Source organism: Argentina anserina, chromosome 5 (assembly GCF_933775445.1).
Source record: "Argentina anserina chromosome 5, drPotAnse1.1, whole genome shotgun sequence".
NCBI lineage: Eukaryota > Viridiplantae > Streptophyta > Magnoliopsida > Rosales > Rosaceae > Argentina > Argentina anserina.
Genome location: NC_065876.1, coordinates 27,786,343 through 27,799,929, shown reverse-complemented (window position 1 = coordinate 27,799,929; position 13,587 = coordinate 27,786,343). Strand labels below are relative to the sequence as shown.

The window sequence follows — 13,587 nt, the reverse complement described above, 5'->3', positions numbered from 1 at the left end:
GAACATTTATGCAGATTTAGATGGAAAGTGTGATTTTCATCCTTTTTTAGGAATAGCATATTTTTCGTGTGACAGTAGTATTCTAAAGCTAAAGCCTTCGATGCTGCTATTTCAGCATCAATCAACAATGTGAAATTTCAAAATCTGGGGTGGGAACAATGTGTTGCTTATATTGGTCTCTTCTGTAATGAAAATTTCATATCCTGTATTTCCTACGCCCTCATTCTGGTTCATTTTGTCTTTGGTCAGTCAAATCTGATTGTGGTCCTCAAAATACTTCTTAGCATTTGGTGAAGAGCAAGTTTTGTTGCTTGCGAATAATAGAGGTTTTTGTCAAATATGGACCCTAATTAAAAAGTTTATTCCATGACTCAAATGTTTTTTGTACCTCTCATTTGGGACACCAATTATATATCAAAACTTCTACTTCAAGCTAGACTTTACTGCAGTGGCGGATCCAAGGTTTAAAACTTAGGTGAGCAGATTTATTTTTTTCTTTAGGTAAGTGGGTTACTGCCTCACTGGGTCTGCTCTTTCTAGTTACCGGGCTATTTTGTTTTTCTAATGTGGGCTTTTGAAACCTAACGGGCTGGAACTGGGCTTGCTTCTATGTAAGTCCGCCACTGCTTCACTGGTATCTGGTCAGAAGGACTTCTTAAGGTGGGAAAGTTGGGCTATTAAATAAATATATGAGACGTTAAAAGTTGCAGAAATGGATATGTTATAAATATGTAAATTCTTCTGGTATTTTGGTTGCTAGCATCGGCCTTAGAAGTCAACACCATCTTTCACGACATATTATACACTTAAGTACCATAATTTTGGAAGAGATGATGAGCAGTCTTACATCAACCAACTGAGATTGAATAATCAATTCAAGGGTTGGCTGGTTTGCGACTGAAATTTCTGCTTGATTTTTTATTAATCATGTACATGACATGTAATATATCTAGATTCACTCCTTAATAACTATGCTTTTATGTGCTTCTGTCTTCCAGCTCGAAAAATTTGACTAGAAGCCCCTTTGAAGTGCTTATATAAGGAAGAACTTCCTATTTTCCTTTAGCATTCACATAAGCCTCAAAGAATTATTGGCGCAGACCTTGTCTAGCATCCATTCCTTTCACTGGGTTAGATTTAGTCTCTACGACTATCACCTTTGGCTGAAAATTCGTATCATGGTCTCTTATTTGAATTGAATGCATGTTTACTGAGACCAATATTTCCATTGACTAGTTGATCAGTGCACATTATAAACTTTGAGCCTACATGGTCTGGAACATTTGTGCAAAACTATAGCCTACTTATAGTGGCTAACTTCTGCATTTTCAGTCTATTCATGATGGGAATCATTTAGTTCTGGCAATTGTTGTTGATTTCTGTTGTTTTTTTTTCATTCATTACAGGTGAACTGAATACCATACATGGCTTCGGTTCATTCAAGCAATGAGGACCTTGATTATCAAGAGATGGATGATTCACAGGGCGGAACATATATTCACAAAGTGGGAGTTCCCCCAAAGCAAAAGCTCTTCAAGGAATTCATGAACACTGTGAAGGAAACATTTTTTTCGGACGATCCTCTACGGTCCTTCAAGCATCAACCAAAGTCACGAAAGCTCATCCTTGGCATGCAAGCCATTTTCCCCATACTTGAATGGGGGAGAAAATACACCCTATCGAATTTTAGGGGGGACTTAATTGCTGGACTGACTATTGCTAGTCTCTGCATTCCTCAGGTAGCTTACCAGCAAAGTCAAATAATTGTATAGAATTTTTTTTGTGTTTGATAGCTTGTAATGATTTTCTAAACTGCAAAATCAGGATATTGGATACGCAAAGCTTGCAAATTTGGCTCCTCAATATGGACTCTGTAAGTATCTATGCTACTCAACGGTACATTCATTGGTTATGACTGCTTTTGTTGGAAGTTTTAGTTAGATTGAGACTTCTCTTTTGTTGTCCTAAACCTTTTCAGACTCCAGCTTTGTTCCACCTCTAATCTATGCTGTCATGGGCAGCTCAAGAGATATTGCCATCGGACCCGTGGCAGTGGTGTCCCTCTTGTTGGGTACTCTGCTGCAGAGTGAGATTGACCCTACTGCTAAGCCAGAAGATTACTTGCAGCTGGCGTTCACAGCTACCTTTTTTGCGGGGATAACCCAAGCCACCCTTGGAATTTTGAGGTAATGCATTTCTTGTCTAAATAGTTCTAACTTCTAAGGTCGAACTGTAAGACTTATTCTAACTGTGCTTATTTTATCATTCGGTTCTATGTAATAATAGTGAAATACCTTGTTTTTTTCTTTACCATCAGGATGGGTTTCTTGATTGATTTCCTATCTCATGCTGCCATTGTTGGTTTTATGGGTGGAGCTGCCATCACAATTGCCCTCCAACAGCTCAAGGGTTTTCTTGGAATAAAAAATTTCACAAAGAAAACTGATATAATCTCTGTAATGGACTCAGTGTTTAGCTCTGCTCATCATGGAGTAAGTTATATCTACCTCTCCAACTCATTTATCCTTGTGCTTTTTCTCTACTTGTGTCTCGCTGATCCATATATGGGTCTTAAACCTGCAATATCAGTATACTGATTTGCGTGATTCATAAATTTGCAGTGGAACTGGCAGACAATAGTCATAGGAGCGTCATTTTTAACATTTTTGATAGTTGCAAAATATATTGTAAGAATCCCCAGAACCTTACCATCACTTCCCAACTATGATACAAGCTTGTTGTTAACTGTCTGACATTAACATGATTTGGGAACAGGGTAAGAAGAATAAGAAATTCTTCTGGGTTCCAGCAATTGCGCCACTAATATCTGTTGTTCTTTCCACTTTCTTTGTGTACATAACTCGTGCAGACAAGCAAGGAGTTCAGATTGTAAGCACTTATTTTCCTAGTATCTATTCCTTCTGTTTTCTACTACCATTTTAGTGCAAGGGGTGATACCAGCTATGAGCAGAAGTACTAACTGTTTGTCTATGTATAAAGGTGAGGTATATTGAAAAGGGAATCAATCCTTCATCTGTAAAGCAAATATTTTTCACTGGTGGCTTTGTTGCTAAGGGTTTTAAGATTGGCGTTGTGGCTGGCATGATAGCATTAACAGTAAGTAATCTTACAACTCATTTCTTCTATCAACTGTAGAATTAATTTTATTTACATGTATCTAAACCCTTTGTAAATTCTCTCTCTTATTTTTTATGAATGATCAGGAAGCTATAGCAATTGGAAGAACTTTTGCTGCCATGAAGGACTACCAAATAGATGGAAACAAAGAAATGGTTGCGTTGGGAACAATGAATATCATTGGCTCGTTCACATCCTGCTATGTGGCGACTGGTGAGAAGAAAAGTGCCATTATAATGACATAACTTGCATACTACATGAACAATGATGCAAAACAGTAGTTAGAAATGCACTTTTCTTTGCCAGATCTGGGTCAATTCCTGTAGACTGTAATTAGTATTCATGGACCTTTTTTGGCAAAAGGTGGACAATCAAAGTCCATTTGATAAAATTTGAGGAGTGAAAATTCTTACTGCATGATTATAAGCAAAGATAAAAAACCTAGCAACCCAGCACTGGCAGAGTTAGGTGTAACTCTCTGGTGACTTAGGGTTTACGGATTAGGGGTATGGAATTAAACTAATTATACATGCTGATACTTGTAGGTTCATTCTCTCGCTCAGCAGTGAACTACATGGCCGGTTGCCAAACTGCAGTCTCTAACATCATTATGTCCATTGTTGTTTTCCTAACCTTGCAATTCATTACTCCTCTTTTCAAGTATACCCCAAATGCCATTCTTGCCGCCATCATTATATCTGCTGTGATCAACCTAATCGACTTTCAAGCAGCAATCCTCATATGGAAGATTGATAAATTTGATTTTGTCGCTTGCATGGGGGCCTTCTTTGGAGTGATCTTTGCATCTGTTGAGATAGGCCTCTTAATTGCGGTATAAATCATCTTTGTCAACTGCTGCCTTATATATCAATATTATCATGTAGAGATCAGTAGTCTAACTTAACTTCTGTTTCCACCCAGGTCTCAATTTCCTTTGCTAAAATCCTCTTACAAGTCACCAGGCCACGAACTGCATTGCTCGGGAAGATTCCTAGCACAACTGTGTATAGAAACATCCAACAGTATCCAGAAGCAACCAAGGTTCCGGGTGTTATGATTGTACGAGTGGATTCTGCTATTTACTTTTCCAACTCCAATTACATTAGAGAGAGGTACAGATGCTCTCTAATATCTTAAATTGATAGTTGACCGAATTGTCAGAACGAATTATAAATGAGAGGATTTAGACGTAAGGTAATCCTACAGGTGGAAATCCAAATGTACAGAAGACGATGAGAAACAGTTAACCTTCTAAGTAACTAATTATGTTCATATCTAGTAGTCCATACTCATAACTAGAAATAAGCTGATATGTTTCTTAGTTTGAACTCAAGTTTGACTTCCTTGCAGGATACTGAGATGGCTGGCGGATGAGGAAGAACAGCTAAAAGCAGCCTATGTACCAAACATTCAGTTTTTGATAGTGGAAATGTCACGTAAGCATTTTTTTTTTTTACCAACACTTCATAACAAGATAACCAACTGATTCAGTACTCTAACCGACCAAAAAAAAAACTGATTCACTTCTCCAGATCTCATCTAAATACATCTCTCATTTCTGTCGTGTGTTTGTTGCAGCCGTGACCGACATTGACACCAGTGGTATTCATGCCCTGGAAGAGTTGCACAGAAGTCTCCGAAAGAGAGACATTCAGGTATATAAATTCACTTAATGGCCCCTCTTAGTTTCCAGATATGTCGCGTGCTAATTTATTAATTAGCCTGACAATCTTTTTTTTTTTTGGAGAATAATTAGCCTGTCAATCTGGGAGCACATATTTGAGAAAAACTCGATCTAATTTATGCTTTTCATGGTCTAGAAAGTGGGAAGAACCTCCCACCATGATTAAAAGAGATCTTATAAATTCACCTTCTCCTAATGAACAAATGTAAATATATATATATATATATATTGGATTTCATCAAAATTCCTTACCTGCAAGCTCCTTGTGCAGCTTGTTCTCGCAAATCCCGGTCCAGTGGTGATCAATAAACTTCATGCATCCCATGTTGCAAACTTGATCGGTGAAGACAGAATTTTTCTCACGGTTGCAGAAGCTGTCTCATCCTGTTCACCAAAATTGGTGGAAGAAGCTTGAGGATGAAAATTATTGGATATGATGGTTGTACTGAGAGAAATGGGATTGCCAAAACAAGTATGCAGTATAGTTGAAAATGAAAGGGAGCTGCATAACAGGAGCACTCGGTGATGGTGGGGAAGCCAGTTATGAAAGTGGTTTAGGACTTTAGTGAAAGTGCCTCCTTGGTCCAGTCCAAGTAGAATATAAAAAAGACATAAAAAGGTACATAATGGGGCACTATGGTTAGTGTAAGTGTGTTTAAGTACAGATATGTGCACAGGATGATAATGTAACTCTTGACTCTTGAGCCACTCTGAAAACTTGTAACTTCACAACATATTCCCATGTTTCTCTATATATGTAGCTCCAACTTCATAATAGCTTGTTTTGTAGAATTGAGTACATGACATAATGCAGAATTTTGTTATTTTAGTTGATGAATGCGGTTTAGTGGTTTCACTTGGAAAGCATACACCTTTGTGGTATTTTATGTTTTCCTGGTTTTTTGTATAATACCATCTCTGGACTAAGAAACTAAGAAATCGTTAACAAAGGAAGTAAGGAACCAATAAGCACAGTGGTCTCATTACACACGTATATGTAAAACATACCGGCATATGTATATAGTACATGTAGAAGATTAAATTAATAAGCACAAGCTACATACAAGCTAGAGCAGAGAAAACATTTGATATGGGAATAGTGTGAGACTGTGAGCATGAGAGAGATTGAAGCTAGATATATAACACAAAATATATCTCATTTGTCCAACTGTATAATCTTCTTAAAAAGAAGAAAAAAAATCTTCTTATGCATGTACCTAGTTAAATAGATGGCTTCTGAGTTCAACAAAATTGCATGCCTTACCTGCAGAGTTTGCTGCAAAAAAACTGCTAGTCGTCCTCTCAGTTGTAGAAGCTATAGAACCTAATTGGTAAAACTCTGAAGCTTGATGAATCTGAAAAGGGCTGTCAATGTGTGAGAAAGAAGTGGAAGAGTATATATATAACTAATATGAGGGTGAAAGAGAATGGAGACTTGGAAGTTGGAATGAGAAATGGATGAATAAGGAAGAGGAACAAGTCCAGCTTCAGTGGTGAATTGATGGGGTGGGGGAGTGAGGACTAAATGCATGAGGGCCATTTTAAAAAGAGGGCAGGTTGAAGTGGGATCCTCATCCAAACCCAGTACCAGAAAGTAGGAGATATTACTTTGTATCATGAATAATCAGAAAGATAAGATGGTGGTCTAAAAGTATCAGAATCCTTTGCAGATTAGAATCTGAATGCTGACAGTGTTATTCAGAGAGATATATACGTATTGTCCAACAGTTCAAGCTGTATAACTGTGTATATATATCAGTGTTTTAAAACGCTAATGCGTACCCAATGTGTTTATATATAATTAGATATACATGAAAGCTCTTTCACTCTCATATGATTAAGAGTGGAGAAAACAGAGGTTCACTATTATGCAAAATAAAGCGCTTTTGAAGTGACTGTAAATTGCGAGGGAAGATAGCTCCATCTGCCCGGAAAGCCCAAACCGCCTAGCACCCGCCCCATATTTCCAAAAACTCAAGTTCTCATATTTCCAATATATGAGATTCATATCTCAACACTGTCTTTGTTTAGCAGATACCATGCATGCATTCTCCATTTCCCAGAGGCAATATCAGGGCTTGATTTGCAGGTAGTTGCAAAGGCTACATGAACCGCTCGTCTCATTTTCTCCATATGTTGACGTATTTTTCTATTTTCATGTTTTCACATCATATGTAATTATAATAGCCGAAGCGTAGTTATCCTTCAGTTCATGCATAGCTTTCTCTAGAATCCTTGTGAAGAATAAGAAGAAGAAAACCCCTAGCTAAATTAGCTTGTGTTTGGGAGTATCCAAATTTTAGATGGGGATAGTACTGAAACTGTCTTAAAAGTTGGATGTCAGTTGTATGTAGCTAGCTTACTAACCTTACTTCCAGTATTCTGATAGGGAGAGATATGCCGGCTTGTTATGAGCATGTATTATTGATATCAATACAACATTTGATGAATGTGTCTTTTTGTTTAGGGTTTAGGGTGGGAAAAAACAACATGAAAGATATAAGTATAATTAATTCGGAACTCGTGCTACATGATACAACTATTGAAATCTCTCGCTCAGACATGATACATGAGCACATTCACAATTGTCTATTGAAATACGTACTATTCATAGAAATAAAAAAGATAAATATAATGAGAAAGCATATATATATAACAAGTCATGTAGTCACCAAAGACTTGCATGTTCACTCGGCCTTGACTCGCAGGTGATCTAAACAAGGCATCATGTAAGCCGCGGGGCTTGCCTGAAGTTCCATGAACGCTTCATAGGACATTCCGATGTATTTTGGTGCTTCGCCACCCAAAATCTCCGGGATTGGCAGAGCAGCAGTGTCAAGTGCAGGTCCATGTGGCACAGCTATGGAGATCCTTGTAGCTCTGTTGTTCACAACAGCCCGATGCCATACGCTCTTGTACTTATCGTTAGTCAAGATCTGCATTTGGTCACCAATGTTAACGACAAAAGAACCCGGAGCACAATCAACAAGGACCCATTGGCCATTATGCTGAACCTCAAGGCCACCCATGTCATTCTGAATAAGGAGAGTTACGAGTCCGTGATCGGTGTGAGGGGGGATTCCGATGGCTAGATCGGGCTGTGGACACGCCGGATAATAGTTAGCGGCGAGGATTTGTAGGCCGCGGTCCCAGTTCATAGCTTTGGCTATGTACTCGGACTCCAACCCTAGGCTCTCTGATATTCCACTCAACAATTCGGTAGCAACTTGTCGAGTTTGTTTGCTGAACTCCATTGAAACGTCGCTGTACTCGGCGGGTTTGTGGAGTGAGTGGAAGTCGGGATGTGCTATGACCTTGAGGTAATCCCTCCACAGACGAACTTTGTCGATGGCAACGTTAAAGCTTGTCCCGCACTTGATTGGTTCCAACAGCTTCCTTGATTGGAACTCCTTCTTCTCCTCCTCAGGAAGTTCAAAAAATTTGTGGCACGCATCGATCATTGATTTCATCAGGCTCTCAGGTACACCATGGTTGACAACCTAATAATTAACAACAATCAAAAACCTTTATTACCTATCTTCAATTGGTTTGGTACAGATTGATTCTCATATATTAGTACTTGCTTTAGTGGTTCGGCATTTCTATGTATATATGTATACCTGAAAAAAGCCCCATTCCTGGCAAGCTCTGCCAATCTCTTCAATGGCTTTGGACCGGAGTTCGGGGGAGCTGGAGGTGAGTTGAGCAAAATCAATGGTGGGAATAGAGTGTTCTGGGGCGCTTGCATCACCTTGGTCGTTGGGGTTCTTGACGTAGGTGTACTCCGACGGTACAGAGTTCAGTTCGGAGCCGGTTAGTGTCTTGATGCTTGCTACTTTGGCTTCATCGGCAACGTTGGCTGTTGTAGGTGCCATTTGGGAAGAGTGGAAGTTTTAAAATCAAAGAGAATAGAAATGTAAGAAAGAAGGGATCAAGCTTGGTTGTGTAGGTCAGATGAATGTCGGGGTTGCTATTTATAGCCAAAAGAATAAGGGTTGCTCAATCTCCACATGGAGAAAATAAGGTTGGCTCTATATTTTAGTACGTAGTGCCGAAACCTTCCGCGTTCAAGGTGGGTACGTAGCCAAAACTGACCAAAGATTTTACTGATTCATCAAATGTGTTACTAATAAGTCCATGCAGATGTCAGTGGAAGACACTTGCATGTGGCAATTTATACCACCTTTTAACTTATTACCCTTCCGTCCTTTTCAATTTTCTTTGGTTTTTGGTCTCTCTTTCTTGGAAGATCAACATAGTGGAATATATAAGTACAAAAACCGGACAAGGAAACGAACAATGATATGAAGACAATTCACATGCACTTATTTTTGGGAATCATATATACAAGAAAATTAACATGCATCTAAGACATGTATTAAATATGAGAAGTTTTAAATACACACTCATAAACTCTTGATACACACTTCTATTATTTAATAATTCAAATAACATTTTACATGTATGTTAAATGACCAAAATAAGTACATATAATAATTCATAAAATTAAAAACAAATTAAATTATCAAAACTAAGAATTTATTTTTAGAAACAATTAAAATAAGAAAATTTACAGGGAAATTTAAATTAGTATATATTTTGATAAAAAATTAAGTGGGAGATTCAAACAATCAATTCGTTCCTTAATTTTCACCGAAAAAGATCATTTCTATTTTTAGAGTCCAAACAAGATAATTCATGAAAAAGAATTATGATTTTTCATCATTCATTAAATTTCATCTTCATACATTCTTAACAGAAAAATGTTCATCTTCTTCAAACAATCAATTCATCCTTGTCTCTTATATATATATATATATATATATATTTATATTCTTCATGTTGTTTATCATTTTTATGGTTAAAGAATTTGAAAAAAAACAATTACAATCTATAATGATTCGTAAGAACAAACAAGAATCGATATGAACATCTATACGATGTTAATATATATATTAATATACTAATAACTGTAAAAAGTAGCCTTATATATCCAAATAATGACGTATTTTATGATTGTTTAATTCAAGGGTAATTTAGATTTTTTTATGTGGTGTAGTTAGTAAAAATATTGGAATGAGAATTGAAATATGTGGTGTATTAAGTATGAGTGTGTATTAAGAGATTTTAGGTGTGTATTTAAAATCTCTCATTAACTATACTTTTAATTTTAATTTGTATACATACTTCATTAACTTTTGTCGGTGAAATTCTTCCTACGCATAATTATGGCTTATATTATCAAAAGAGAATTTGATAGTCTCACAACTTCGGCCTCACAGTATAATTGATATGAAGTGTTAAATGTTTAGAATTTCAAACAAGTTATTGTATTTGTTGAAGATAAAATATTCCACATCTAAATAGTAAAAAATAAAATATAACTTATAAGTCGGTGAATAATACGCAATTGTACCGATATTTTTTTAGATGAAAATCCAACACCTTAAAAGTGGCTAAATTTGGATAGTATCGATATATTGGTGATTCACGGGTCACGTTTGTCCCTATGTAACATGGTATCAAAGCGGATAATGGGCCTGAATTTGGGTTCATCAGATTTCATACCCCAAGTGCCGCAGTGGGCATTGGACTGTAGTGCCAATTTCCGAAATGGAAATTGGAGCAGATCATCACAACACATAATACTAATTTCGATGTTGGGAATTGATGCAAACAAATTACACGTGTAGACCTAAAAACTAGCTTGCACGTGAGGAAGAGTGTTGAGGAGGAGAGATCCTACATCGGAATAGTGACAATAAAATACAACTAAAATATAACTTATAAGTAGGTGGGTAATACCTAATTATACCGAGGCTTTTTGAAATTAAACCTCAACACCTTAAAAGTAACTAAGTTTGGACAATATCGGTATATTGGTGATCCATGTGCTACACTTGTCCTCGTATAACAGTATCCGCGCCAATTTGCCAATTAATTATAATTTTGACCTAATTATGTGGACTTCGATCGAGAAATATATCTGCAGTTAGAGATGAGATTCGGCAACAAATATATGGTTGATACAAGTTCGTATGCAGTCTGCTTTGTTGGGGATTTGTGGTGTAGTTTTTCATTTTCTTAACTTTTTTAAAAATAAAATAAAATAAAGTACGTAGTCTTGGTCAGGGCAGAGCTACATAACACATATAGTGGTACCCCCGTATATTGTCATTGTTAGAGGCCGCCCATTGGCAGAGGCAGTATAGGACCAGTGAGGGCCCTTGCCTCCACTGAGTTTTTGATTATCTTTATGTTTAAATCATTTGTGCCCCCACTCATATATTAATTTTACTTACCATGCGAAAGAAATTAACTGCCATTATCAATTTGCTGCCGGCCTCCAACATATATACAAAAGACTTGGTTGAAAAATATGTGATCCATTTCATTTCCATCACAAAAAAATAGCTTTTAACAAACTAAGGATGATATATGATATACTTCAGATGTGACATAGCAACTCTGAAAATGAGTGGGGTAGATATTTCTTATGAGCCCTGACCATTAGCTATTCCCTTTTATGGAGTAAAGATAAATGTGTAAAGCCAGTGGCGGAGGGAGAAACAAAAATGAGTGGGGGAAAAAAATTTGAATCAATCACACACAAAATGTCTTAATGTATTAATACATGCAAGCACCATCTCATATCAGACATTTAACTAATCTTTTAATTAAGTTTAATTTTTATAAAGGTTAATACACAAACTAAGGACGTTTTAAGCTCATAAAAGATAAACACAAAATCTAAGACTCTGAAATGGATGCAAAATTATTACCCAGCAACAAAATTCTCTTCATAGATCTGCATGCATGTGTCCAATGATTAAATTATGGAAAAAGGCGAAATTAATTTGCACAACAAACTACTGAATTCTTATATTAGAAATTAAGTAGGCAATTTGTACAAAGGAATTATTGTTGGAATTATCCTCCACTGGCGTCAAGAATAGTAGCTCGCCCACCGGATCGCTCGCCCACAATATAACGTCAAACACGGGATAATCTTCTATGCAATAACGTCAAAATAGCCCACGGTTTTTGTATTCATTATGATCGAAAATTTGAGCCTATAGTGTTGCATGTTAATGATTTTAGCGTAATTTGAATATATCATAATTAATCTTTCTATCATGAACTAGATACATGCTAGCTTGGGACTCAAGTCCCACCCAAAATTTTGGGGGCAAAGAAAAAGTTACATCTAATTAAGCTATATATCATGGGGTAATTAGGTTAATATCTATAGCAAGTCCCACCCAAAACAATAACTACTACTATTAATAGATACATATATGATTGTTGTTATAACAACAACCCAACACCCAAATTATATTCAAAGTCGTGTTTGATTATTTTTTGGGTTTGTTTCACACCTAATTTATTTATTTGTTCTCATAATCTTTTGATATATATATACATAGTCTCTATCCGGAGTGAAGCTTCACTCTGAAATTACAGAGTGAAGTTCTAAGTTTGGCACACTTTTCGGTCAAATGTTTTTACCACAAACGATTCAATATTTAGGTATGATATTCAAGATCATCTCTACAAAATTTCATCTAATTCGGATATCGTTAAGGTATTGAAATTAGATTAAATCAATGAATGAATTAAAACTGTTCAACGTGAACCGTTCGTATAAATCTCAATTTTGAAAGCTCAAACCATTGTCAAATTGGATGAAACTTTGTAGATATGATATTAAATAGAATATCTAAATATTGAATCGCTTATAATGAAAAAATTTGACCGAAAACTGTGCTAAAATTGGAACTTCACTCTGAATAGAGACTATATATATATATATATATCTTACTTTTCAGTTCATTTTAAAGAAAACTAAAGATTAAGTTAAGGTTGTGCATGGAATTGTGCAACCCTTTTGGACTAACTTAATGTTGTGCATGGAATCGTGGAACCCTTTTGCACACGCATACTGTGTTGGAATGCTAGTCAATAATAAAACAGACCAAGCGAACTTGCTAGTTGCAATGACTAAATAGGCACTTCTCTTCTTTAACTTTAGGTTTGCATCTATCTATTTTGAATTATATTAAGATAAGTATGCATGTGCTTCTTTTGTGATATACTAGGATGATTATTGAGCTTATTTTTTATTTTTATATTAAAGTACCGTCGAAATGTTTTTTAGTGTAAATTTAAGTCCCACTCGGTCTCAATTTCTAGATCTGCAACTGGTATGATCATGCAATGAGATCCACTAAATTGGAGAAGATTGAAATATATAGAATAGAATGGTTAAAGATAAATGCATTTTTTTGTGTGAATGCTTTGATCAGGAAAAATATGTATCAGAGTGGCGCGCATAAAAAATCAGCTAGTTTACCTGATCGACAGCTTTTGTTTCTATGCATACTAGTAATGGAATTTTGCATTGAAGCTTTAATGCCGAGTCCTTATATTCGATGTAAATTTGAGCAGATAAAGGGTTTAGAAACCTAACGTATGATTCAAGCAATATATAAATACTCTGAGTTAGGTCTCTAGAGGTCCAATTTCACTAGCTAGTCTATTATATCGATCGACGAAGGTGATAATTCTAATCTGAAGATTAATAGGCAAAGCTTTTGTGTGTGTTAGTACTTATTGCATCATTTTTCTAATGAATTGATTATAAATATATAATTATATAACAGAATTTGCATTTAGTACAAATTTGACACCCTCTTTATCCATTTTAATGATAAATTCCAAAATGTGCACATTTCAACACAAGGTAACCAAATATTTGCCGAATT

General features: G+C 36.1%; 2 protein-coding genes across 2 annotated transcripts; one reads left to right on the top strand and one right to left on the bottom strand.

The window, feature by feature from the left end:
* The first annotated feature begins 870 nt into the window (after positions 1 to 870).
* LOC126793264 (sulfate transporter 1.3-like) lies at positions 871 to 5,654 on the top strand. Its single transcript, XM_050519725.1, has 14 exons — positions 871 to 1,130; positions 1,407 to 1,739; positions 1,825 to 1,873; positions 1,979 to 2,186; positions 2,318 to 2,492; positions 2,622 to 2,687; positions 2,776 to 2,889; positions 3,001 to 3,117; positions 3,225 to 3,351; positions 3,684 to 3,970; positions 4,060 to 4,250; positions 4,489 to 4,574; positions 4,717 to 4,793; positions 5,094 to 5,654. The coding sequence occupies exons 2-14, from the start codon at positions 1,425 to 1,427 to the stop codon at positions 5,235 to 5,237; spliced, it is 1,956 nt and encodes a 651-aa protein (XP_050375682.1). The 5' UTR covers positions 871 to 1,130; positions 1,407 to 1,424; the 3' UTR covers positions 5,238 to 5,654.
* Positions 5,655 to 7,310: 1,656 nt separating this feature from the next.
* LOC126793489 (2-oxoglutarate-dependent dioxygenase 19-like) lies at positions 7,311 to 8,778 on the bottom strand. Its single transcript, XM_050520027.1, has 2 exons — positions 8,443 to 8,778; positions 7,311 to 8,322 (listed from the first exon to the last, which is right to left on the bottom strand). The coding sequence occupies exons 1-2, from the start codon at positions 8,695 to 8,697 to the stop codon at positions 7,510 to 7,512; spliced, it is 1,068 nt and encodes a 355-aa protein (XP_050375984.1). The 5' UTR covers positions 8,698 to 8,778; the 3' UTR covers positions 7,311 to 7,509.
* Positions 8,779 to 13,587: the final 4,809 nt, after the last annotated feature.